General features: G+C 46.8%; 1 protein-coding gene across 3 annotated transcripts in view; it reads left to right on the plus strand.

Moving 5' to 3' along the window:
- ABCA1 (ATP binding cassette subfamily A member 1) overlaps positions 1 to 25279 on the plus strand; it is a 137044-nt gene that overhangs the window by 34290 nt on the left and 77475 nt on the right. For 2 of the 3 annotated variants that reach the window (XM_082842123.1, XM_082842122.1), the window contains exons 4-6: positions 1328 to 1469; positions 2804 to 2922; positions 19448 to 19572. In XM_082842123.1, coding sequence (XP_082698249.1) covers positions 1328 to 1469; positions 2804 to 2922; positions 19448 to 19572 — 386 coding nt within the window. The remainder of the gene's footprint in view (positions 1 to 1327; positions 1470 to 2803; positions 2923 to 19447; positions 19573 to 25279) is intronic. The other variant, XM_082842124.1, reaches the window with a different exon arrangement.

Raw genomic sequence — 25279 nt, forward strand, 5'->3', positions numbered from 1 at the left:
TTTCTGCCTGGGGGAGGGGGGGACTGTGTGATGGAAGGAGTGTTCCTGGCTGGGCGAGAGCTAAGGAAGTACTGTTGTAGGCTGGCCACCACAGCGCCTCAGTACCCCTAACGGGCCCATCCACTGAGCCTTAATCTCTGCCAGGCACTTTGCGGCATGCTTTGCTTGTAAAAACTCACTACAGCTCTGAGAAATCGATTGTACTGTTACCACCATTTTATAGATGAGGGAACTGAGGGTTAAGGGGTCCGTGACTTGGCCAAAGTCACTGCTTAGCAAGTTGCAGAGACTGGATGTGAATCCCAGTTGGTTTGACCCTAAAGCCTGAGAAGCTATACGGCTCTCCACTACTCAGAGCCATGGTTCTTAATGGTTGTTAACTCTTTTGGGGTCACAGATAACCCTGAGAATAGGATGCGCGTGGAGCCTCAGCCTTTCTGTCACAGGAATCCACACGTGCTTGGTCTCAGGTTAAGAGCCCCTGGTTCCAGGGCACATTTATCTTGATCCCCGTAAGCAGCCCCATGGCCTTTGACGCAGCACACCAGCCCCTGTAGACGCAGTCCTGCTGTCTGTAAGACGGTCCTCCGTAATGAAGGGAAGGGGACAGAGAGGGGATGGATGGCCTGTTGGATGGGGCTCGGTGCTCTGATGGGAGGAGAAGCAGCAACAGCAACTAGCATAGCTTCAGAGATGGCATCTGACCCCAAGTCAGCACGTTCATTAGGTGCCTTTGAGGAGCTTGGGAGCTAGTGGAGAAGGTGAACAGAGGTCACAGAGGACAGAACCAGGGGGAAAGCTAGCAGATAAAGGAGGCCACAGGTGGAAGGGAAGGAGCATGACTGGGATCACAGGAATGTGGGTTCTACCCCCGGTCCTGCCCACTGACTCCCTGAGTGTTCATCATCTACTTTATCTTGCTGTGGTTTCCTCCTTCAAGTGTGAAGGAATGGATTAGGTCCTCGCCAGGGCCCTCTGTGTCTCTGAAAGGCGAGGTGAGTGGTAGAAGATGAAGGAATGAGGAGCCAGTACTTGCTGCCCTCCAGGCACCTTCTGTATATGGTCACTTCCCCAAGGCTGCTGTCATGAATCCCACTCAACAGACTATAGCAAGTAGATTAAGAACCGCTATCTGATGCCACATTTCCAGCTCAGGGTCAGATTAGTCCAGGGTGGCAGGTCTCAGGGATGTGGGGAATGGGACAGACAGATTTGGGATGGAGCAGTGTTTGGTGGAACCAAAAGAGATAAAGGTTCCTATCAAGTCCCAAATCCTTCAAAGATTTAATGTTTCTCCTTCTGTTTTTCTTCTCCTCTATTTCAACAGGCCACTTTCCAAACAAAGCCATGCCCTCTGCAGGAACACTTCCTTGGGTTCAGGGGATTATCTGTAATGCCAATAACCCCTGTTTCCGTTATCCGACTCCTGGTGAGGCTCCCGGGGTTGTTGGAAACTTTAACAAGTCCATGTAAGTACCGGATCAGGTTTTCATTCCCAAACTTGTCAGTTAATACTTTTCCTTTCCCTTCTCAACCTCCGGGGAATTTTGAATGGTTGGGTTTAAGTGAAGCTTCTTTTGTGACGGTTTGGGTGATAAAGTCCAAAGAATGAGACCAGAGAAAGCCGCCACCAGGATTTAAGACTGTGTGACCTCACTTTGGTGCATTTTAGGAGTAACGTTATGTGGATGAAAGTCCTGTGGTTGGGAGGCTTTTCCTCCAAAAACTGGTTGGTAAGTAGAGAAGGGAGATATAGCACATCAGCTTCATCCGTTAATGAGCAAACACTCAGTAAGCAAACACTTATTGTGTGTGGGAAACGGCTGGTCCAGGAGCTGGGGATACAGAGCTGTGCAGAGGGAGGGGCCTGTCCTCAAGGAGCTCACAGCCAAGGCTGGGAGAGTTTGGTCCTCTCTGCTCTCAGATCACCTCTCTGCCTCCATTGCTGCCCTGTCACACTGCATCGGTCTTTCATCTGCAAGTCTTTCTCAGCCCTGGGTGTGAGCTCCCTGAGGGCCAGGATACTGCTTTCTTCACTTTTGTATTCCTGGCTCCTGGCTTCAACAACAGACATTAGGGCTGAGTAAGTGTTTCCCAAATGAGCCGTTGAAGATTCTTGGAAGGCACAGAACCATGGCATGAGTTAGAAAGGACTAAGAACTGCAGGAGATGTAGCAGGACAGTTTAGAGGAAGCTGCCGCCAGGCAGTCAGGGCCACGTTATAATGTTCATGGACCTTAGGCTTTGTGGCTTTCATGAACCCCTTCTTCCTTGCAACAATATTAAAAATTTTAGTTTATAACTGTGTTGGTATAAAGATGAGTATAATCCAGGCTGGATTCATTATCATATGCATTCATTCTGAATTTCTGAATTTTTTTTTTGCTGATTTTAAAAGAAATTTAAACATTTTGTGGACCCATAAGAGTATCCTGGGCCCTAGGCACTGTGTCTGCTGTGTCTTTTGGATAAGTTGGTCCTGGGGACCTGTGTGCATGTGTGTGTGTGTGTGAGAGAGAGAGAGAGCTTCCTGGAGAGGCGGCAACATGGGCTGGCCCTTGATGGCTGGTAAGATTTGGTTGTATGGACACATGAGGACGAGCATTTGGGGCAGGGTTGCTGGTTGGGTGGCTGTGAGCATAGGGTCTCAGTGAAGTTGGAGGAGGGGGCAGCAGGAGTGGGTCAGGGTCGGCCCACGGAGGACCCTGCAGCCAGGCTGGGTCTTCCTGGCAGGTACTATGTTCAAGCTGGAGAGACAGCTGGCCTAATCAGGGCTTTTCTACTTTTCTTGCACCGCCTGCAGTGTGTCTCGCCTGTTCTCAGATGCTCGGCGACTTCTTTTGTACAGCCACAGAGACACCAGCATGAAGAACATACGCCAAGTTCTAAGGACATTATACCAGATCGAGCGTTCCAGCTCAGGTAAGCAAAAGCCTTCTGTGGATTGGTTCGTAATTGGAAGTTAACCTGCACGAGGGAGAGACAGCAGCCCAGGCGGCCTGGCGCTTGTTCCTTTTAGCTCTTCCCTACGGGGTTTTCCTCCTCAGTGGCTGGGCTGTAAGGCCTCTCTGCAGGATGTATTTGAGAAGAAACTAGGGACTCAGTGAGTGTGCTGGCCTCTTCTGGGGACACAGAAGAAAACCTCCCAGAGAGGAATGGCACCAGCCCGGCGTTAGGACCGTTAGGGGGGCGGCAGGTTGCTGCCAACCTCATTTTTTTGGAGTTGGCCATATGGTTGCCATGAATAAGAAGATTTACAGACGGGATACTTCCGTGCATATAAGAGCAGTTAAAGTTGCAACTTGATTTGGAGAAGTGAAAGTTAAGCATTCATTTCTAAAAGGAAAGTGCAATTCATCTTCCCCCAGGTCATTTGATTTAGTCTGGTGGGTACTTGAACTCTGAGCTTTAAAAAGTGACACCTTTATCTCCGATCCGGGGTGTGCCCCGGGCAGTTTACTGCATGCCATCTAGGAAGCGGCCGAGAGCAGGCAGCTTGCTGGCTGAGGCACTGGTTGCAGAAGTCACCACGGAGCAGCCTCCCGGGCCGTGGCCTACCACGGGGGGGCAGGGGGCGGTGGGAGCAGACCCCTGGGTGCAGGCCGTGATGACCTGCGTGGTCTGTAGAGACTTTAAAAGCAGTAACGAAGCTGACTGAGAGTCAGTCTGCTTTTTATCGTCTCCATGCACCAGCGGTTCTAAACAGCATGAGTGATAAATTGCAGCCGTCAGGAGCTAGCTGCTGCCACTGCTCCAGGAAAGTACTTTTTTCCTCGGTTTGGTGTTTGGGAGGAATGGGAGGAATGGGGTGGGCCAGCATTTGCTGAGAGACCTCCCAAGAGGACTCGCCATCCTCTTGGCGAAAGAAGAAATGGTGTAAAGTGCTGGAGTTTAAACCAGGCTTGGATTGGAGCTTTCTCTTGGGAAGCCAGACTGTGCTTTCCCTGGGCAGGAAAAGAGGCAGTGAGCAGGGTGGGATCTACCAACAAAGGGAGGCCAAGCAGTGTGGGGTGGTGCGGGGGAGGTGTCATTTCACATCAGAGACAGGTGTGACTGTGCTTGGGCTCCTGGGTCAGCTTCGAGGAGCTCCCAGCTGGACCACTCCTGGATGCACAGTCAGGCCGGATGCTGTTTTCTTGCCCTATAGGCCCCCATCCTGCACACCTGTCTGTCTCAGCACAGGACACAGAGGGGTAGCAATCACCAATCAAAGCATTAGTCCTTCCTTATCCGCTGGGGGCCCCCTGCCTGGTGGACCAGAGACAGAGTCACGGTTATTTCTTCCACTGCAGAGACAGTGTGACGAAGAGAAAAGAGTGCTACGATGTATTACTTTGTAGCTTGGTGACTTTGTGAATAAGTCCTTTAGGCCCCTTTGGGGCCACTCTTCTCATCTGTAAAATGGAGACAATAGGAGAACCTAGCTCATAGGATTGTTCTGAGGAGTAAAGGAGATGAACCATTTAATTGCTGAAAGACCACATCTGGCACATAGGAGGCACTTAGTGAACATGAGCTATGACTATTTTGGAGTGGTGCCATCTCGGCCAAGCCATTTAACCTCTCTGAGCCTTAATTTCTTCAGCTGTAAATAATAAGTAACCTGCAATGTGAAATGTAAACCCTAACACAGTTTCTGGCACATAGTAGGTGTTCAATAAATGGGAGCCAATATTACTCCTGTGTGTCAGTGATGCATTTCTGAGAACCTGGCCTTGCTCTTCTGCCTCTGCACTGCACGGCCAGAGAAACAGGCTATGGATGGGGGCGGGTGTTGTTTCAGATCTCAGTGGGTGCTTCCTTAGACGCAGAGCCACTAGAGACATGAGTCAGGGTAGAGAAGAGAAACCAAACCTGCATTCAAACAACTTTCTCTGCACAGCTCTGAAGAGAGATCTCTGAGTATGATTGTCTCCCATCAAGGCTTATCTCTGCATTCACCCAGTGTGGTCTCTTATCTGCCCTGCAGCTACTTCTTAAGTGCTTCCACCTTTCTTTGCCTGTCTTGCAGCACTGAGCCAGGCCTCAGTCCAGAGGGAAGTGCAGCAGAAATGGTGCTTCTTCCGAGGTGAAATCAGTAACTTTTTGCTGAATTTGAATAGCACTCTAGATTTCAGAGAGCATCTGAGGCTGGGGTATGTTGGTGTAGATCCTGACTTGGAGACCTCTGTTTCTCTGCCCTGACACCCCTACTTACAGCATGATGGGCTCAGCTCTCTTGCACTGTCACTCTGTGGATGGGAAGGTTCCTTGGTTCAGAGTCCTGCCCTCATCAACCTTCTCTACCTAGCTGAGGAGGGAGCCTGCCTCTCCCACGGCAGCTCATTTCAGGTATTGGCAGGATACCCAATATTAGAATACTGGTATTCTAATTATCAAAATCTATTCACTGGTCTGCTTATCTCCCAGAGAAAGAGGCTAATCTATTTCTCTTGAAGTGTTAAAAGACAGCTCTTTTTCTTCCCCCTCTCTCTTCCTGAAATCTTTTGTTTTTTCTAGGCTAAATTGGCCTCCATTCCTCTTCTGGAATGTCACCTCCCCCCACCCCCAGTTTCTGCCTCTTCTCTGGTAGGTTGTGTTTCAGTGTGTCTGCGTCTTTGTTGAAGTTTATCAGAAATTACAGCAGTCTTCCAACACAGAGTAGAAAGAGCTTTGTCTCCTTTGCTCTGAGCACCATATTTCTGTTAATGCAGTGAGCTTCTTGGCATCCACGTCACACTGCTGACTCATATTCCATGCGCAGTCAACCCAAACCACAGAGCCTTTTAAACATTCAGTATTGCAAGTCACTTGTTCTCCGTTTCTGAATTGTGCTGTTGGCTTCTTGAACCTAAAGGGAGAATATCTATCTCTTTTCTAGTTTACATTTTTAGATTCCCTGTGTCATCTCCTCCTACCCAAACCGTTTTAGATTTTGGTTTTGCCATATGTTCTATTTGCTGCTGCTGCTTGTTGCCTGTCATGTAGGAATTTGATAAATAGCTCTCTTTGTTCTCATCCAAGTCATTGGTGACTGTGGGACCAGGGCTGGAGGCTTGGATCAGTCCAAGGCTGGAGACTGACAGCCCCTTTGGACAGTGCCATTCAGGCTCTTATAGACCTACCAACCCATGTTGTCATCTGTGCTGGGCTACCGGGCTCCTGTGATCTGGTTAGAGGACTCACCTTGTTTTTTCCTTCCGCTTCACCTGCTAAATCCATTGGCCTATCCACTGATAATCTGTGGATAGGGGAGTGTCTGCTCAAATACTCTTTTCTAGTCCCATGGTTTTCTGGCCTAGGGCATTGTTTTATTTCCACTTATTGGATGAGACCTTAGAGGCCAGTTAGTTCATTTATAGACAAATGGGTTCATTGATTCAAACGTTCAGCCAGTATTTATTGAACATGTAATATGTCCCAACCACTGTTCTAGGTGCTGGGACACAGAGGTGTACAAAACAAATATGGCCTCTGTCCATACGGAACTTCTGTTCTAGAAAAGACTCTGATCCAGCAGCGGGGAGGGACTTTCCCAAGTTTGCACAGCCACCAGAGGGATATTCTGGGAACTGAACACAGCTAAACCTCTGCTGCCCCGTGCAGTGCTCTTTCTACAGAGGTCTCTTGTGCTGTTCTATTAATCTCCCAACTGGGAAGACCATCAGTTTTAAGAGTTAAATCATAGACAAGTCTAATTATCCTTGAAACCATCCTCATAAGAAATGCATGTAGGAAGCTCTACAGAGGGGCCCCTCACTCAGTCTTCTCATCACTTTTTGGACATTTTTGGAACTTTTTGGACATTTTATTATCTTCTTCCTAAACTGACAACCACCCAGTTGAGTAGGGGTTAAATTAATGTTTGGGAGTCCAGATGAGGAGCGTTGCTTCTTCTTGAGTCCCTGTCATGACTACAGTCCAATGGAAGTGTACAAAAAGTTGCACAAATTCTCAAAAACTCCAGAAAAAGTGGCAGGTCTAGATTCTGCCTCTGTGAGATGCAGTCTGGCAAGAAGGAGTGTTTCTCTGAGTGAGTCTTGTGTGGTATCTGAGATGATTTTGATCAGTACACAGATGAAAACTTTTCATTTTAACCCATCTCAAATTGCAATTTCATGGGTATTATTGCTTAGGAGGCTGTTAAATAGGAAAAAATTACTTGAAGTTAATTTAAAGAAGGCATCGTTTTATGTGGATGTGGTGAAACTTGTGAGAGTAGTTTGTAAATGCTGGAAGAGGGCTTCCCTGGTGGCGCAGTGGTTGAGAGTCCGCCTGCCGAGGCAGGGGACATGGGTTCGTGCCCCGGTCCAGGAAGATCCCACATGCTGCGGAGCGGCTGGGCCCATGAGCCATGGCCACTGAGCCTGCGCGTCCGGAGCCTGTGCTCCGCAACGGGAGAGGCCACAACAGTGAGAGGCCCGCGTACCGAAAAGTGCTGGAAGATTGGAAAATGCTGCTGTAAGAGAAAGCATTTGGGGCTTTGTATTAAGATTTGTTTTGGGGGAGTGATGTCACCAAGATGGTGAAATAGGTCTTTGCTGACTTTGCTCCCCCCTCACAAGAAGATTCCTTTGGAGAACAAGTTCAGGCTCCGTTCCTGATTAAGTGTGAACCTTGGGCATGTTTTGATTCTTTCTGACCCTCAGTTTACCTGAAAAGTGGAGATTAGCTGCTCTTCGGGTTGTTGAGCATTAAATCAGATGACTTTGTAGATGACTGATAGCGAGGTCACAGCACATAGTTGACACGCAATTAATCTGAGTGAGTTTACTTCCCCATCTGCTCCTGGCAGCCTTTTGGCTTTGCCAATTTGTTCATCCTCTCTGGGCCTCAGCTTTCCTTGCCTCGAAATGGGGACTTTGGCAAAACAACCTGAACATGTTTCGTCTTGGAAACTTGGTTGGTACTTGGGCGAGGGATCACCTGAGACTGACTGGCGATGTGGGCCGTCCCCTGCCTGTAGCTCCTGGAGGGCAGGGCTGGGCCTTGCTTGTGGCCCTGTCACAAGCATCAGCATGATAGCAGTACAATCAGGCACATGGTAAGCAACCAGTGAATCTTTGTGGAATGAAGGTTAGAGATAATACCTGCCCTTTCTCCTTCACAGTGTATTCTGAGGGCCAAATGAAAGCACCTTGAAAAGTATAAAATCCCAGCACATGTCATTTTCAAGTTGATCCACTGTGTGAACCCAAGTCACCAGGGGTCTCAATTACTAATAATGACAAAAGTTCTTAAGCACAGCCTTGGCTTTCTTTCGTCTACAAGGTTTACCTTCCAGAACTTTACTGGAAGGGCTGCCATGAACCCAGAGGCTTGAAGTGGATTTACTGAGAAGCTAAAGAAGTTTCACTTTCATAGCCCCCTTCCAAGGCGCTGGTAGGGATCTCAGCAATCAAAAAATTGCCAAAGTAGGATGTTAAAAAAAAAGTATTCTTTTTCTTAAAGAGAATCCTCCAAACTGTGTCAGCCTCAGGCCTCACACAGCTGCATCTGCCCCTGCCAGAGGCTTGGGGGGACAGGAAGGACTGCCTACTTGCTTGGCCTCCTCTTCCACCCGGGCCTCCAGGTTTGCTCACCACTGCAGCCCACTGCATCCTGTTTGGGGAATCTGGCATTTTCCAGTGGGGTGACCAGCAGGCTGGCCAGAGCTAAGGCCTTCCCAGTAGGGCCGGTGCTGCTCAGATCAGGACTGGGCTAGGGAAGGAGGTATCCCTTTGCTTTCTTACTGTTTATTTCCTGTAGAGCTACTTAAATGTGTTGTTTAGCGATACCTAATGGGCTCATTAGCCTGCTTTCTGCTGGACATTTCAGCTCAAACATCCTCTCTGCCCCAATGCCTTGCTCCTTCCCCAAATCCTGGAATCCAGACTACAGCTCTCCTTCATCTCTAGGTGGCATCATGGGCCCAGGCCCCTCTCGAGTTTGTATCACGTGTAGCGGTTGAAGACATCCCACATCGCTGAGGTCACGGGTTGGAAGGGGAAGGACTGGAGGAGAGATCTGGGGCAGTGCTGCCTGCATCCTGACACCCTGACTTGGGTCTTGAGTTTTTCCATCCCTGTGACATTTTTGAGTGTCAGTGGAATGGCTGTCATTTTCTATATATTCATGGTACAAATCTGGCTCGTTTGACCTCTTTGATGTGGCTCTGACCAAGACTTTTATGAAATAAGTCCCAAGGGTTATGCTGGACTTTACTTAGGGAAATGGAACATAACTTTCTGGCTGTTGGGTTTACTGGTAATACTGAGAACTCACTGCATGGACCTTTGACTCTGCTTTGATCTTTCAAAGTCAGAAAGACCTGATCCCCTCAGGGCAGGGCAGGCTTTGGAGACTGGCTGTGGCAGGGAGTTGAGGGAAAGGGTTGTAAAGTTAGCATCTTGTAAACATCCACTGGGGCAGTACAGTTTAGTATAAGAGACTCAGCATACCTGGCAGCCAGACTGCCTTGGTTCAGATCTTGGCTCTGCTGCTTACCGGCTGTGTGACCTTAGATAATTCTGGAGCATCTTTGTGTGTCAGTTTCCTCAAAATGGGGATAACAGTCCTCTCTTAGGGCTGTTGTGGGGAATCATGAGATAAGCATAAAGCATTTAGTACAGTATCTGGCACATCAGGAGCACCAGGCTTAGACTTTACTTCATTGCGGGACCATCATGTGAGGTAGGGAATTTTGTTCCTTTTTGTGCACACGAAGGAGCTGAAGTTCAGAGAGGTTAAGTAACTTGCCTAAGGAAGCACAGCTGGCAAAGGGGAGGAATAGGACTAGAACTTCAGACTTCCATACTCTGCTAGTATGTTATTACAGCCTCAAGAGAGCAGCCCAGACTAGCCAGAAAAGTTCCCAGGTCACAAGATACTGGGCATGGATGGACTGGGATCAGAGCAGAGACAAGAGGGCTTCTGAGGGAAATGCCAGGCTTCCTCCACGTCCCGGCTTCGTGGTAACAGACATGGGCGGAACGTTCCCCAAAGCCCGTGTACTAAGAACATCCTGTGACTCACAGCCACTTCTTCCCTGCCTAAACCCCTTCCTTCCATTTGGGCAGCTGCTGAAATTGAGGCTGCAGCCTCGAACTTTGTTTTCTGTCCTTGTGGGGCCCCCGGGGGTCATCTTGGGCGATCAGTTGATCTATGTGTCAACATTATGTCATCAAACTGGAAATTCCTTGAAATCTTTGGATGATTGCAATTCACATCCGTATGCACTTATCAAAAGTTCTAATTTGAAGCCTTAGAGTTTCATAGTTTGAAAGTTTCCCAGACCTGTCAAAACCAGGCAGCGTCTCAGAGCCTAGGCTGTTGGTTTCCATCCAGGGTAGGGCTTGGCCCCAGCTTGGTCTGCCATGTGGGGGATTCAGTGCTGCACTGCTGTGTTGAAGTATTGCTTGAACTAAAGCAAATCAAAGGTCAGCTTTACCCAGACAAGAATAGAAAACACAGTTGTACTTGATTCCAGGAAGGCATGTGCCACATAATGTCAGGCTGCCTTTAAAGAGTTTGGGTTGTTAACCTCAACAGCAGTGTTTCATGTCTCTTGCTTTTCCAGTATGAGATTTATTTACCTTGTGGGTGACAAAGAGCAGTTTGGAAGTCCAGTTTGTTTCTCCTTAAAATCTTCGCATTTCTAGCCCTCTCATCGCTGTTGCATTGAGGCACAGAAGGGCAATCTTAGAGTGACACTTTGTCCAACAGACTAAGCTGTACCAGGTTATGATGCCGTTTTACATTTAAATATGTTGTGACATTCAAGTCTTACGAGAGCACCAGCTTGGTGTTATCATCCCCATTTTATTGATGAGGAAACTGAGGCTCACAGGGTTACATCTTTTGCCCAAGGTCACAGGGTAAGGCTGTGAATTTAATCAGGGTCTGTCTGACCTCAAGGCTCAGCATCTTTGCACCATCCCATGCTGCCACTTTGTCTTATTCCAGTACCAGGACGCATGTGTGGAGTCACCAGCTTTTGATGCCAAAATCATTATGAAGCATTTTAAAAGAATAAAATGATTCATTTAATTCCTATAGAGCGAAAAGAGCCAAAACTTTGTAAGCCAGAGCTCATTGGGTTCAGATTTACCACTTGCTTGCTCTGTGACCTTGAGCAGGATATTAACATCTCTGGGTCTGTTTCCTCATCTGAAAAATGGGAAAAATAATACCTTTCTCATAAGCTTGTTTTAAGGATTGTAGACAATAATACAGGGACTTCCCTGGCAGACCAGTGGTTAAGACTCCGGGCAACCAATGCAGGGGTCATGGGTTTGATCCCTGGTCACGCAACTAAGATCCTACATGCCGCACGGCACGGCCAAATAAAGTACAATGGCTGTGTATTAAAAAAGAAAGAAAGAAAGAAAATAATACATATAATGTATCTGACGCTCGGTACATGTTAATCCCCTTCCTCTGCTGACAAAGCACTACCATGTCCCTTAATATACGTTTTATTAATTTTAAAAGTAAGAAAAACTAAGTAATTTATACCTTATATATATGAACAATTCTTCCTTTACAACCCTGGAAAGAACCCCTTCTCAGCCCCTAATTGATAAATTCATCTTCCCTTCCTTTCCCATGTTCCTGGGCTTCTCAGGGCCCTGCATGCTGATTCTAATCCTTGTTGTGTTAGGAGCCTCTGCCAATGCTACCTCCCCAGTGTTATCTTTCTTTTCCATCTGGGCTTCCCAAGCCAGCCCGACTGTGTCCACCACCTGCATTGCATTAGCAGAGCTCCTGGCCAGTGTGAACAGGTCACCTCACCCTCTGGGGCCACGGACTCCACTGGCTCTTTGGGGGCCTGGTTACCATTCAGCTTCTTATCAGCTGATGTTAGTCCTCATTCCAGGGGCTCCTGACCACCTCTCCCACCTTGCCCACTTCTCAGTAAGACACAGGTATGCTGTTGCCTTAGCAGATGGATCTGGGAAGGATGTGTCGTGTCTCTTCCCATCTCCCGATTTCAAGATTGACTGATTCTGGAGTGGCAGAGTGGGCTGGAGGCTCACGGCTCTGCTCACCTGAGCCTCTGTCCACCTTCTCTTGGAAGGCAAGGGCAGGGATCCTGTCTTTATACAGCATCTCTTTTATTACAGGCTCCTGCCTTCAAGGAGCGCCAAGAAATATTGCTACTTGGAACCATAGCTCTAGTGTTTTGGGTTCAGTAGCCATTTAGAAGTTTGTTGAACTTATGCAAGTTCTATGTAGAATAAGGAATATGTGGTTGCTGAAGTTGTGATACTCCCATTGGTCTCAGGAGAAGACTCTGGCTTTCCCGGGACTTGCCACAAAGGGTTCAGGACGCGTGACCCTAAATATTCTGGTTTCTCTGTGGAACCCTTCACATAAGTGTCATCCAAGACTTTATCAACATTTGTTTTGAACTTGTTTAATTTTTCAGCTTGTATTTTCTCTTGCAGTGTGTGTGAGTCAGTATTCACTCAGTGTCGTTGGTGTTTACTTAACCCACCCCCTAGTATGGCCGATCTCCATTTATAGAAAAATGCAGGTTCAGAGAGTCTAAGTGACTTCTCCAAGGCCACATAACTGGAAAATTCTGGAACTGAGAAATGAACCAGGTTAGCCAGACTCCAGAACCTGGGATCTTTCAGGGGTGTCTTGGTGTCCGTCAGCAAGCCCTCACTGTAGAGAAGGACACTTCTCCTGGGTAGGGAACCCTGGGCCCAGATGACCAGCAGGGAGGTCCTGAGGCCGTGTGTACCCCAGGCTCTCGGCCTCCTCTCATGAGCCCTAAGGAGTCACCCCAGGAAGCAGCCAGGTTATCCTGCCTTACCCCCTCTCCAGAGCCCTGAACTTCCCAGAGAAGCCCTGGTTTTCCCGGGGAGGGTCCAGCCGTCTCAGTGAAGCAGGCGGGAGCTATCCCTGAAGAAGAAAGTAGAGCCCTAGCATCAGGAAAACAAACCAAAACAACAAAAAATACCCCAGAAGACACCTGAGTATGTTTGTTCCCAGCCCTTTTCTGGCAGAGAAATGTTTCGCAGTCCTGTTTAGAAGGCCTGGCGTAGGCTGAGTCAAGCCAGGAGCGAGAATCTGGCCGTGGCCCCTCCAGGCCATTGACAGGGTCAGGGCTGGGAGACCCTCCTGGGGTCCTTTTAAGAAGAGTATTTGGGCCTGGGAAGCTGATGTGATCTCTTTCTCGACTTCTTTTTTTTTTTTTCATTTGCCTCCTACACCCACTTCTCAAGCAGCTGATCCTGTGGTTTCTTTTCATGTTGAACAAAAGAGACTACAGCGATCTTGAAACCGGAGCTGGGGACTGGAGGGCACTGACCGGGAGTAACCCCGCCGCCAGCTCTGCTGAGGGCTTCCCTCCTCTGCCTTCCGGGGCCGCTGCCCTCCCTCTTCCCTGCTCCCCTCCTTCTCCGCGGCAGGCAGGCAGGCTGGGAAGAAGCAGAAGGAACACTACTTGGCCATGAAGGTATCCCCCCCCACGCCCCACGGTGCAGTGCCCCTCCCCTCCACACCCCTCTCTCTCCTGCCGTGGAAGCGTTTCCTTGGCCTGCCTGGCCCAGAGGACTGGCAAGGAACTGAGGATTCTGTCCTGTTTGTCCTCAGCCCACAAACACACACTTCACTTGTTTTGTTCTTTGGACTCCAAGCTCCTGAATTGTTTTGTTTTTTTTTTTCTCCTTTTCTTTGCCCTACCTCCCTGCACCCAAAGCAAAGCTCTCTGGAAAAGGACAGGCCGCCGCTGGCTCCTCAAGTATTTTGGTCCATATCAGAGACACGGCAGCAGGAAGGCAGCAGGAAAGCTCTAGTCGCCTTTTGCTGGATGGGGACTTTTGGTCTTCTCTGCAGGCAGCAAGGACTCATGTTTAGTTTAGTGACCTGTCCAGCTCCCTGATGACCATATTCTGTGACAGCATTTATATCCTCTCAGTTACCCTTGTAAATTCTTGAGGCCCTTTCCCTCCAGAAGAGTACTTTCACTTTCTTGATCTTGGTGTTCACAGCAAGCTGTGAATATTATTAACCCTTCTTACATCTAAGGAAACTGAGGCCCAGAGAGATTCAGAAAAGTGAGGTTCACGATTACACAGTTAGGAAACAGCTGAACTGGGACCGGAATTCACATTTTCTGATGCCATGTCCAGTGCTGATTTAGTTTTACCCCAAGTGTACCTTTCAGTACCAACTTTAAGAAGACCTCTGAGATCATCTTCTACAACTTACACATTACAGATAAGAAAATCAAGGTCACGTCAGCTCACGTGGGCAAAGTTATGGCCAAGTAAGTGACTGTCTCTTCCATTGTGTTCTCTGTCTTGTTTCCAATGACTGGTTTTTCTTACTGGTCATCTTGCATCTATGCCCATCCTTGCAGTGATCCTGTAGAGGCGATCATTTCCATTGATTCTCTGCAAAATGCTAGATTTATTTATTCTTTTCTAAAGCTTTGAATAGGCAAATTGGTTAGCTTCAACCTTTTCTTCACCTTATAGACAGTGTCAGCAGAAAGAATTCAGTAGTTCTGTCTGACTCAGGAGCTCAGCCAGGCAAACATAACACACACATACACACACACACGTGCATATACCTTAGATCATAAATTCAGTATTGACTTAGTTGGCAAAGTCACTTCTGTGTTCTTATCTATTCTGAAAGCATATGCTTTAGGATCAAAGTAGCAATGAAGCTAATGAGGTGTCTTTCCTGAAAGTGATGTTGGTATTAGCCGTCCTTATTGAGAGCTTTTCTTGGTTTCAGGCATTATGCTGGGACTTCAGGTGCATTTTCTCATTTAACCCCCAGCTCAGTGCAGTGACGTAGATGCTGCTGTCACCCCCATTTATCCTGTTATTGACACTTCCAACACTCTGCTTCCAGCTCCCACTCACCTGACTGTCTTCCTGACCTGGGCTGACGCAGCTGAGGGGGCTTAGAGAAACTCTAACGCTATCTTGACCTGGTTTGTTTCACACTCAGGTCCTGTTTCACCCTTCGCTATCTGCAGCAGTCACCTCAGTTCATTACTTGATTCACTCATTTGTGTTCATCCATTCCTCCATCATCCACCATTGCCAGGGTGCCTTCTCTGTGCCAGACACTGATGTGCTTTCGAGTTCCAAAGTCCTGGCCCTCAGGCACTTCTGTTCTTCTGGGGAAAAACATGTGGTCTCAGACAACTGCAGATTGGGGGAGGCACACTTAGGAGGCTGTTAGGGCACAGAGGATGGCCACCTGACCCAGCTTGAGGGCGGAACGTCAGGGCAGGCTTCCTGGAGGAGATGACTTATGGCCCAAGTCATAAGGAAGGGTAGGAGTTAGCTAGGCCAAGAGGAGAAGGGCCATTTCAGACATCAGGCCTTCTCGATATTCTTGGCCTCTCCACTCATTTTCCTGCCAACAACAAAATGGAGAAAACTGAGACCAGAGGTACGAAGCCACCCAACTCTGGCCTCATACTATACCTTGTCCTCTTCCTTCTCCCATTCTACTCCCCAAATCTTAGGTTTTGAGGAATCTCCTCTAATCTCCTTTATCTGCTTGTACATTTATTTATTCTTTCAGAAACATTGAGAACCTGGTGTACACAGCACTATGACTACAGGGTATCCTGGTCCCTGCCATCACGGGAGGCCTTCCTTACCCTCTCCTCACCAGCCACAGCCTCTGGAGACTTCTGGCTCTCTGTCCTTTTCCACAATTCAGCTTCAGCCTGTTCAGCCTGACTATCCCCTTGAAACACTTGCAGATAATAAGCCTCATCTGGGTCAAATGCTTCCGTGAGCTGCCTTCCTCTGGCTCTCTCATCCCTTCTGCTTTCTCTGTTGATTTGCCTCTTCGTCTCCCTTATCATCCTTGGAAGTTCCTTGAGGGCAGTGCCTGTGTCCTTACCTTTTCTCTACACTTCATGGTGGTACACTAGTAAAGGTGAGTGAAATAAACCCTTCTCAATAATCACACAATTATCATCATTTTTTGAGCACCTACAATGAGCCCGTTGCTTACTATTCTTGCATTACACGTAAATATCTCTAATCCTCATATCTTCAAAAAGTGGGTACTGTTACCCTTACCTCTTAGGTAAGAAATCTTGGGCTCAGGAAGGCAAAATGAACTTCTCAAAGCCTCACGGTTCATAAACAGCAGAGTCCAGCATCCAAGTTAGGTTATTCTGGTCCCACACCCCTGATCTTTTCACTGCACTATTGTTTCCCAAACTTGGCTGGAATCACCCTGGGGAGTGTTAGAAAATTCTGATGCCTGGGTCTCAGCCCCAGAAGTTCTGATTGCGTCTCCCAGGAGCCAAGGTTGAGAACCCGTGCGCCCCACGGCCCTGCTTTCCTGCGCGCACACTGGTTGCAGCTTGCTGGTGGTGGTGTGTGAACCTGCGTCCACGTGTGTGGTATCCATGTGACCGGAATTCAAGTTCTCTGTAGCCAGGGATCTTTGGCCGGCCCTGCTGCCTTGCCGCATGGCGGCCTCACCACCACGTGCATGTGCACTGTCAGAGGCTGTTGACTGTTTAATCAGCCTCTCGGTTCTTCTTTCTCATTCGGAGGATTCACTGAGAGGCAGTAGGAGTTTGATCACATCCAGCTGTTCTCATCCGCAGAACCAGTTGACTTACCAGAAACGTCTTGTAAGTGCACTGCGCATGCTCCCTGGTCTCAAGAGTGTTGCTTGTGACCCAGACCCATCGCAAGTGCAGCGGGGTCGGCCTCCCACGCTTCAGCAGCCCTGCTCTGGAGGGGGAGGCTCTTCTGGACTTGGCTCAGCCCAGTGTCGAGTGCTGTTCCGGCTTTTCACTCTCAGGAGGGGTGTGTGACCCGCCTGGTCACTGACGGTCAGCTTGTGTGTATATTCTGTTCTGTCTGGAGCTCGGAGAGCTTTCTTCGTCCCTCACTTGACAGGTGAGGCAGTGGAGACACAGCTAGGTGAAATAATCTGGCAAATAAATGGATACAGAGCCCAGGTTTTCTGACCCCCATTGTTCCACAGTGGTTAGTGTCAGGCTTTCCATGCCAGACCTCAGTTGAAGCCACCAGCTTTCCTACCTTCTTCCCATTTACATTAGGGATACTGGGACACTCAGGATGTCACTTTGCGTCTCTGGGAATATAGTTCTAGTGACTAGGAGTCCTGCTTACTGTTGGGGTGCAGCCTGGGGATCATCCTAATACCTCTGGGCCCCTCTCGGACCTGTAGAGCTGAAAGGAAATCTCCTGTGATGTTGCTCAGTTACTTCCGGAATCTTCCCAGCCCTGATCCCATCTCCTAGTATTTATTATCCAGCCATCATTCACTGATCAGTAATTCTTTGCTTGATCTGGACACCCTGATACAAGGATAAAAGACACAGTCTGTGTCCCAGAGGCATAGTCTGGTGGACAGAATATGCAAATAAAACAACATTCCTAAAAGGATGGTCCCCAGACCCCCTGCATTAGAAATACGAGATGATTATTAACATGTAGATTCTTAGGCCCCACTCTAGAGCCACTGTTTCAGAATCTCTGGGAATTGGTACCAAGAAACTGCATTTTAGCATGTCCCTAAGTGAATCTTAGGTGCTCTGAGGTTTGGCAGCTATAGAAGCGAACACGATGGTGAGAACGCAGTATCATATGTGTTAGGGAGAACCAGGCAGGTGACAGCCTGCAGGAGCACCTGTTCTCACAAGGGGTGCTGGGCCAGGACCAGCACCTCTTCTCACAAGGGGTGTTGACTGGGCCAGGACCAGCTTCTTGAATGTGTCCTGAGGAATAACTAGGAGTTAGTCAAATAAGGTGTAGCCAGAGAATCATTTCTCTAGAGACGCGAATCATGCTTAGTGTATCCCTTCTATAACTCTGTATTATTAAAGTTTGCTTTAGCAGAATATGTCTGGATCAGGAAGCACTGATGCGAGTCTGGTTGGATTCTGAGCCCTCCTTCTACTTTATCTCTGCACATCACCCCCATAGCTCCCAGGATTGATTCCTGTCCTCTTTAAGCCTCACCTCACAGCCCCATTTTCAGGTCAAACGTCTGTTTCTCATCAGTTAAGTGATTTAGGTTTGCTAGGTTTGCCCCCCGAGAGGTGGGTTTGTTCCTGGACCTGTGGGCTAGTCTCTCAGTGATGTCTGCCTGGTCATGAGGTCATGATGAGCTGGTTTTCTCTTTATTGAAAGAAGTTGGGTTATTAAGAGGGAGGGGCAGAAGGAGAAGTGGACACTCAAATGAAATATGGCAGGGAAAATGAGAGCATTTCAGTAAGGGGGAGGGCCTGCCGAGCATCTGGCCGGAAACCTCATGTTTTGGGATGAAGAAGCTGAAATTCAGAAAGATGTGAAATACCCAAGCGATGCCACTAGGCACAGCCTCCAACTCTGGGGACTAAAATTGGATTTCTGGCTAGTGCTTTTTCTGCTTCACTGCACTGGATTGGAACCCTTTCTAAATGTACCTGAAGGGCTAATTATTTAAAGAGAGTCTGTATGACACCCTGCAACAATCCAATCATTTGGTAGCGTTGATTTTTTTTTTTTTTTTTTTTTTTTTTTTTTTTTTTGCGGTACGTGGGCCTCTCACTGTTGTGGCCTCTCCCGTTGTGGAGCACAGGCTCCGGACGCGCAGGCTCAGCGGCCATGGCTCATGGGCCCAGCCGCTCCGCGGCATGTGGGATCTTCCCGGACCGGGGCACGAACCCGTGTCCCCTGCATCGGCAGGCGGACTCTCAACCACTGCGCCACCAGGGAAGCCCGGTAGCGTTGATTTTTTAAAATATCTGCATATGTGTTTTCTTAAAGGACGGCAGACCTGGGTGTTGGAGGTCTGTATCACGTGTTCCACGTTTAGAACTGAAATGAGACCAAGTCTGTGAAAGCGCTTTGATATGCATAATGCTTTACCTCCTTGGTTCTCAAAGGGTGGGCCCCAGACCAGCCACATCAGCATCGCCTGGCGGCTTGTTAGAAATGCAGATTCTCCAGCCTCATCCCAGGCCGATGAATCAGAAACTCTGGGGGTAGGGGACCAGTCTGTTTTCACAAGTCCTGCAGGTGATTCTAATGCCTGCTCAAGTTTGAGAACCACTGCTCTGCATCAAGAGGAAACCAGCCCCCGAGGCTTGTGGGAATAAAGGCTTTAAATATCTCTGAGTTTAGCTGTCTGAGATGGCACTGGGGAGACGGGAGCTGTGGGGTCAGGGTCATAAATCTCAGGTGGGTTGATTTTTTTCTTTGAAAAGCAAAGAAAAGCTGTGTGCGTGTGTGTGTGTGTATGTACAGCAGTGCCGCATTCCACGGCTTCAGAAAGCAGGCTTTTCTTGTCTCTGCTGTTAAGGCAAAGCTCCCTGAACTTTTGTTTCTCTGTGTGCTTAAGCCAGAGGCCTGTGGTTATCAATCGGTTTACAACAAGGCAGTCAATATTATGATAGTTTGCTCCATCGTGCTTTTTATTCATTTATTTTTTGAGTTACGTATGAAATGAAAATAAAACACTATTTCTCCAGCAGGCTTGAAGTTTCAGGACTTCCTGGTAGACAATGAAACCTTCTCTGGATTCCTGCATCACAACCTCTCTCTGCCAAGGCCAACTGTGGACAAGATACTGGGGGCTGATGTCAGTCTCCGCAAGGTAAGCTGCGACCGTCACTTTCCCTGGTGGGGCTGATGGCAGTGACATTGTTGCAGAGCGCCTGGAGGGAAGTGAATAAAATCCTGTCTGTAATGGCGCTGAAGGAGGTTGTTGGCTCCAATGCAGCTTCACCTGTCTTTACCTCCCTGCTCAGGCTGGCGTTGCCAAACCATCCAGAGAGTGGAATGTACAACCTGGCGTCACAGACCTGCTGGTTGAAATAAAACTGATTTCCTGCCCATCAGTTGGCATTTGTTGATAATGACTCCCTAAAGGGGAGATGAATTTAAGATGAATTAAACATTTTCTTTAAAATTTCACAGTTCTGAAACAATAACCAGGGTTGAGGATTATTACCTAGAGTATCTCTGTCTATAAAATCCAAGACAGGGGCTTCCCTGGTGGCGCAGTGGTTGGGAGTCCGCCTGCCGATGCAGGGGACACGAGTTCGGGCCCCGGTCCGAGAGGATCCCACGTGCCGTGGAGCGGCTGGGCCCGTGAGCCGTGGCCGCTGGGCCTGCGCGTCTGGAGCCTGTGCTCCTCAACGAGAGAGGCCACAGCGGTGAGAGGCCCGTGCACCGCAAAAAAAAAAAAAAAAAAAAGAAAATCCAAGACAGGAGATTTTCAAAATGTAATGCTTCCTTTTAAAGATAGACAAGAAAGATATATAAGGAGAAAATGCTTAATTTTTTTTCTTAAAATTATGAAACCAGGAAGTAATGTTAGTGTTTATGTAGAATTTTAACCTTAGATTTTCAGAAACTTCCACTGGCATCATTAGATAATCACACTGCTCTTGTGCGGTGGACAGCAGGCCCAGATTGCACAGTTATTGATTTTCAGAGAAGTGTCTCAAATTTATTCTCTGGCAGAAAGGGGAACTGCTTCCTTACTGTGTCTCATGTCTACATACCAGCTTGTCTTTGCAGTAAGCAGAAGTAGTGGAAATGTTTATGACTGAAAATAAGATCTTTGCTTCACATGATCTAGAATTTTAAAAATTCGAAAAATGTGCTTACTGCTTTCCCTTATGAAACTGGGAAAATATGCCTTGAGTTTACCAATTGTGTGGTTGGGAGATGGGCCAAAGGCAGCAGGCTTATGAAAATCGTTAGCATGATTTCCATTGCCCTCTACCAATTTCTTATCTGTCACATCCGATCAGTTTAAAGTAAGGGACATCCTAAATATGGAGGTGGTCCCTGCATGGTAATTAGTCTCTGTGTAGTCAGTGTTCTTAAACCAAATACTAAAGGTAGGCTGGCAGCAAGGGCTAGTTAGAGAAAGGAGGAAAAGTGAAGTGTACTTGAGTATCTGGCAGTAGGTGGAAACTTACTTAATGGAAGCCATGGCCAAGCAAGTGCTCTGCAGGGTTAGAAAGCTGCATGGGTCTTGAAAGGCTCTTGGTCCATCACTCCCACTAGGTTGTACTACAAGCAGGTCAGGTTGCACTAACTGAAACAGAGGAAATAGTAACGGAGTAATAAAGAGTCTGAATCATCCATTCATTCATTCAACAAATATTTACTGTCCATATGTTCCAGCACTGTGGACACAAAGAGAGCAAGAAAAACAAAGATGCTCATCTTACTGAACTTATTGTCTAATGGACAGTAAGGACCATATATGAAGAAGTGCAGTTTATTTAGGTCCAGTAAAACTAATTAAATAAGATATGGCCAAGGAAAGGTTCTTTGCTGAAATGAATAGATAAGAATGACTTAGGGAAGATTGGTTCAAGATGGCGGAGTAGACAGACATGCTCTCACTCCCTCTTTCGAGAATACCGGAATCACAACTAACTGCTGAACAGTCATCGACAGGAAAACACTGGAACTCATCAGAAAAGATACCCCACATGCAAAGACAAAGGAGAAGCCGCAATGAGATGGCAGGAGGGGCGCTATCACGATAAAATCAAACCCCATAACTGCTGGGTGGGTGACTCACAGACTGGAGAACACTTATACCACAGAAGTCCACCCACTGGAGTGAAGGTTCTGAGCCACACGTCAGGCTTCCCAACCTGGGGGCCTGGCAATGGGAGGAGGAATTCCTAGAGAATCAGACTTGGAAGGCTAGTGGGATTTGATTGTAGGACTTTGGCAGGACTGGGGGAAACAGAGACTCCACTCTTGGAGGGCACACACAAAGTAGTGTGTGCATTGGGACCCAGGGGAAGGAGCAGTGACGCCATAGGAGACTGAACCAGACCTACCTGCTTGTGTTGGAGGGTCCCTGCGGAGGCGGGAGGCAGCTGTGGCTCACCAAGGGACAAGGACACTGGCAGCAGAAGTTCTGGGAAGTACTCCTTGGTGTGAGCCTGCCCAGAGTCTGCCATTAGCCCCACGAAAGAGCCCAGGTAGGCTCCAGTATTGGGTTGCCTCAGGCCAAACAACCAACAGGGAGGGAACCCAGCCCCACCCATCAGCAGACAAGTGGATTAAAGTTTTACTGAGCTCTGCCCACCAGGGCAACAGCCAGCTCTACCCTCCACCAGTCCCTCCCATCAGGAAACTTGCACAAGCCTCTTAGATAGCCTCATCCACCAGAGGGCAGACAGCAGAAGCAAGAAGAACTACAGTCCTGCAGCCTGTGGAACAAAAACCACATTCACAGAAAGATAGACAAGATGAAAAGGCAGAGGGCTATGTACCAGATGAAGGAACAAGATAAAACCCCAGAAAAACAACTAAATGAAATGGAGATAGGCAACCTTACAGAAAAAGAATTCAGAATAATGATAGTGAAGATGATCCAGGACCTTGGAAAAAGAATGGAGGCAAAGATTGAGAAGATGCAAGAAATGTTTAACAAAGATCTAGAAGAATTAAAGAACAAACAGAGATGAACAATACAATAACTGAAATGAAAACTACACTAAAAGGAATCAGTAGCAAAATAACTGAAGCAGAAGAATGGATATGTGACCTGGAAGACAGAATGGTGGAATTCACTGCTATGGAACAGAATAAAGAAAAAAGAATGAAAAGAAATGAAGACAGCCTAAGAGACCTCTGGGACAACATTAAACGCAACAACATTCACATTAGAGGGGTCCCAGAAGGAGTAGAGAGAGAGAAAGGACCCAAGAAAATATTTTAAGAGATTATAGTCGAAAACTTCCCTAACATGGGAAAGGAAATAGCCACTCAAGTACAGGAAGTGCAGAGAGTCCCATACAGGATAAACCCAAGGAGAAACACGCCGAGACACATAGTAATAAAATTGGCAAAAATTAAAGACAAAGAAAAATTATTGAAAGCAGCAAGGGAAAAACGACAAATAACATACAAGGGAACTCCCATAAGGTTAACAGCTGATTTCTCAGCAGAAACTCGACAAGCCAGAAGGGAGTGGCATGATATATTTAAACTGATGAAAGGGAAGAACCTACAATCAAGATTACTCTACCCAGCAAGGATCTCATTCAGATTCGATGGAGAAATCAAAAGCTTTACAGACAAGCAAAAGCTAAGAGAATTCAGAACCACCAAACCAGCTCTACAGCAAATGCTAAAGGAACTTCTCTAAGTGGGAAACACAAGTGAAGAAAAGGACCTACAAAAACAAACCCCGCAAAATTAAGAAAATGGTCATAGGAACATACATATCGATAATTCCCTTAAGTGTGAATGGATTAAATGCTCCAACCAAAAGACACAGGCTTGCTGAATGGATACAAAAACAAGACCCATATATATGCTGTCTACAAGAGACCCACTTTAGACCTAGGGACACATACAGACTGAAAGTGAGGGGGTGGAAAAAGATATTCGATGCAAATGGAAATCAGAAGAAAGCTGGAGTAGCAATACTCGTGTCAGATAAAATAGACATTAAAATAAAGAATGTTACAAGAGATAAGGAAGGAAACTGCATAGTGGTCAAAGGACCAATCCAAGAAGAAGATAGAACAATTATAAATATATATGCATCCAACATAGGAGCACCTTAATACATAAGGCAACTGCTAACAGCCATAAAAGAGGAAATTGACAGTTACACAATACTAGTGTTATTGTTATATGATAATAATAACACCTCACACCAATGGACAGATCATCCAGACAGAAAATTAATAAGGAAACACGAGTTATAAATGACACAATAGACCAGATAGATTTAACTGATATTTATAGGACATTCCATCCAAAAACAGCAGATTACACTTTCTTCTCAAGTGCGCACAGAACATTCTCCAGGATAGATCACATCTTGGGTCACAAGTCAAGCCTCAGTAAATTTAAGAAAATTGAAATCATATCAAGAATCTTTTCCAACCACAATGCTGTGAGATTAGAAATGAATTACAGGGGAAAAAAAACATAAAAGACACAAACACATGGAGGCTAAACAATACGTTACTAAATAACAAAGAGATCACTAAAGAAATCAAAGAGGAAATAAAAAAATACCTAGAGACAAATGACAATGAAAACACGACGATCCAAAACCTATGGGATGCAGCAAAAGCAGTTCTAAGAGGGAAGTTTATAGCTATACAAACCTACCTCAAGAAACAAGAAAAATTTCAAAACAATCTAACCTTACACCTAAAGGAACTAGGGAAAGAAGAACAAACAAAACCCAAAGTTAGCAGAAGGAAAGAAATCATAAAGATAAGAGCAGAAATAAATGAAATAGAAACAAAGAAAACAATAGCAAAGATCAATAAAACTAAAAGCTGGTTCTTTGAGAAGATAAACAAAATTGATGAACCATTAGCCAGACTCATCAAGAAAAAGAGGGAGAGGACTCAAATCAATAGAATTAGAAATGAAAAAGGAGAAGTAACAACTGACACCACAGAAATACAAAGCATCCTAAGAGACTACTACAAGCAACTCTATGCCAATAAAATGGACAAATTCTTAGAAAGGTATAATCTTCCAAGACCGAACCAAGAAGAAATAGAATATATGAACAGACCAATCACAAGTAATGAAATTGAAACTGTGATTAAAAATCTTCCAGTGAGGGCTTCCCTGGTTGCGCAGTGGTTGAGAGTCCGCCTGCTGATGCAGGGGACACGGGTTTGTGCCCTGGTCCGGGAAGATCCCACATGCCGCGGAGCAGCTAGGCCCATGAGCCATGGCCGCTGAGCCTGTGTGTCCGGAGCCTGTGCTCCACAACGGGAGAGGCCAGAACAGTGAGAGGCCCGTGTATCGCAATAAAAACCCAAAAAAACCCCCAAAAATCTCCAGCGAACAAAAGTCCAGGACCAGATGGCTTCACAGGTGAATTCTATCAAACATTTAGAGAAGCGCTAACACCCATCCTTCTCAAACTCTTCCAAAAAATTGCAGAGGAAGAAAAACTCTGAAACTCATTCTATGAGGCTGCCATCGCCCTGATACCCAAACCAGACAAAGATACTACAAAAAAAGAAAATTACAGACCAATACCACTGATGAATATAGATACAAAAATCCTCAACAAAATTCTAGCAAACAGAATCCAACAACACATTAAAAGGATCATACACCATGATCAAGTGGGATTTATCCCAGAGATGAAAGGATTCTTCAATATACTCAATCAGTGAGATACACCATATTAACAAATTAAAGAATAAAAACCATATGATCATCTCAATAGATGCAGAAAAAGCTTTCGACAAAATTCAACACCGATTTATGATAAAAACTCTCCAGAAAGTGGGCATAGAGGGAACCTACTTCAACATAACAAAGGCCGTATATGA

Source organism: Leucopleurus acutus (genome assembly GCF_964270905.1).
Source record: "Leucopleurus acutus genome assembly, chromosome: 7".
In the NCBI taxonomy this organism is placed as follows: domain Eukaryota; kingdom Metazoa; phylum Chordata; class Mammalia; order Artiodactyla; family Delphinidae; genus Leucopleurus; species Leucopleurus acutus.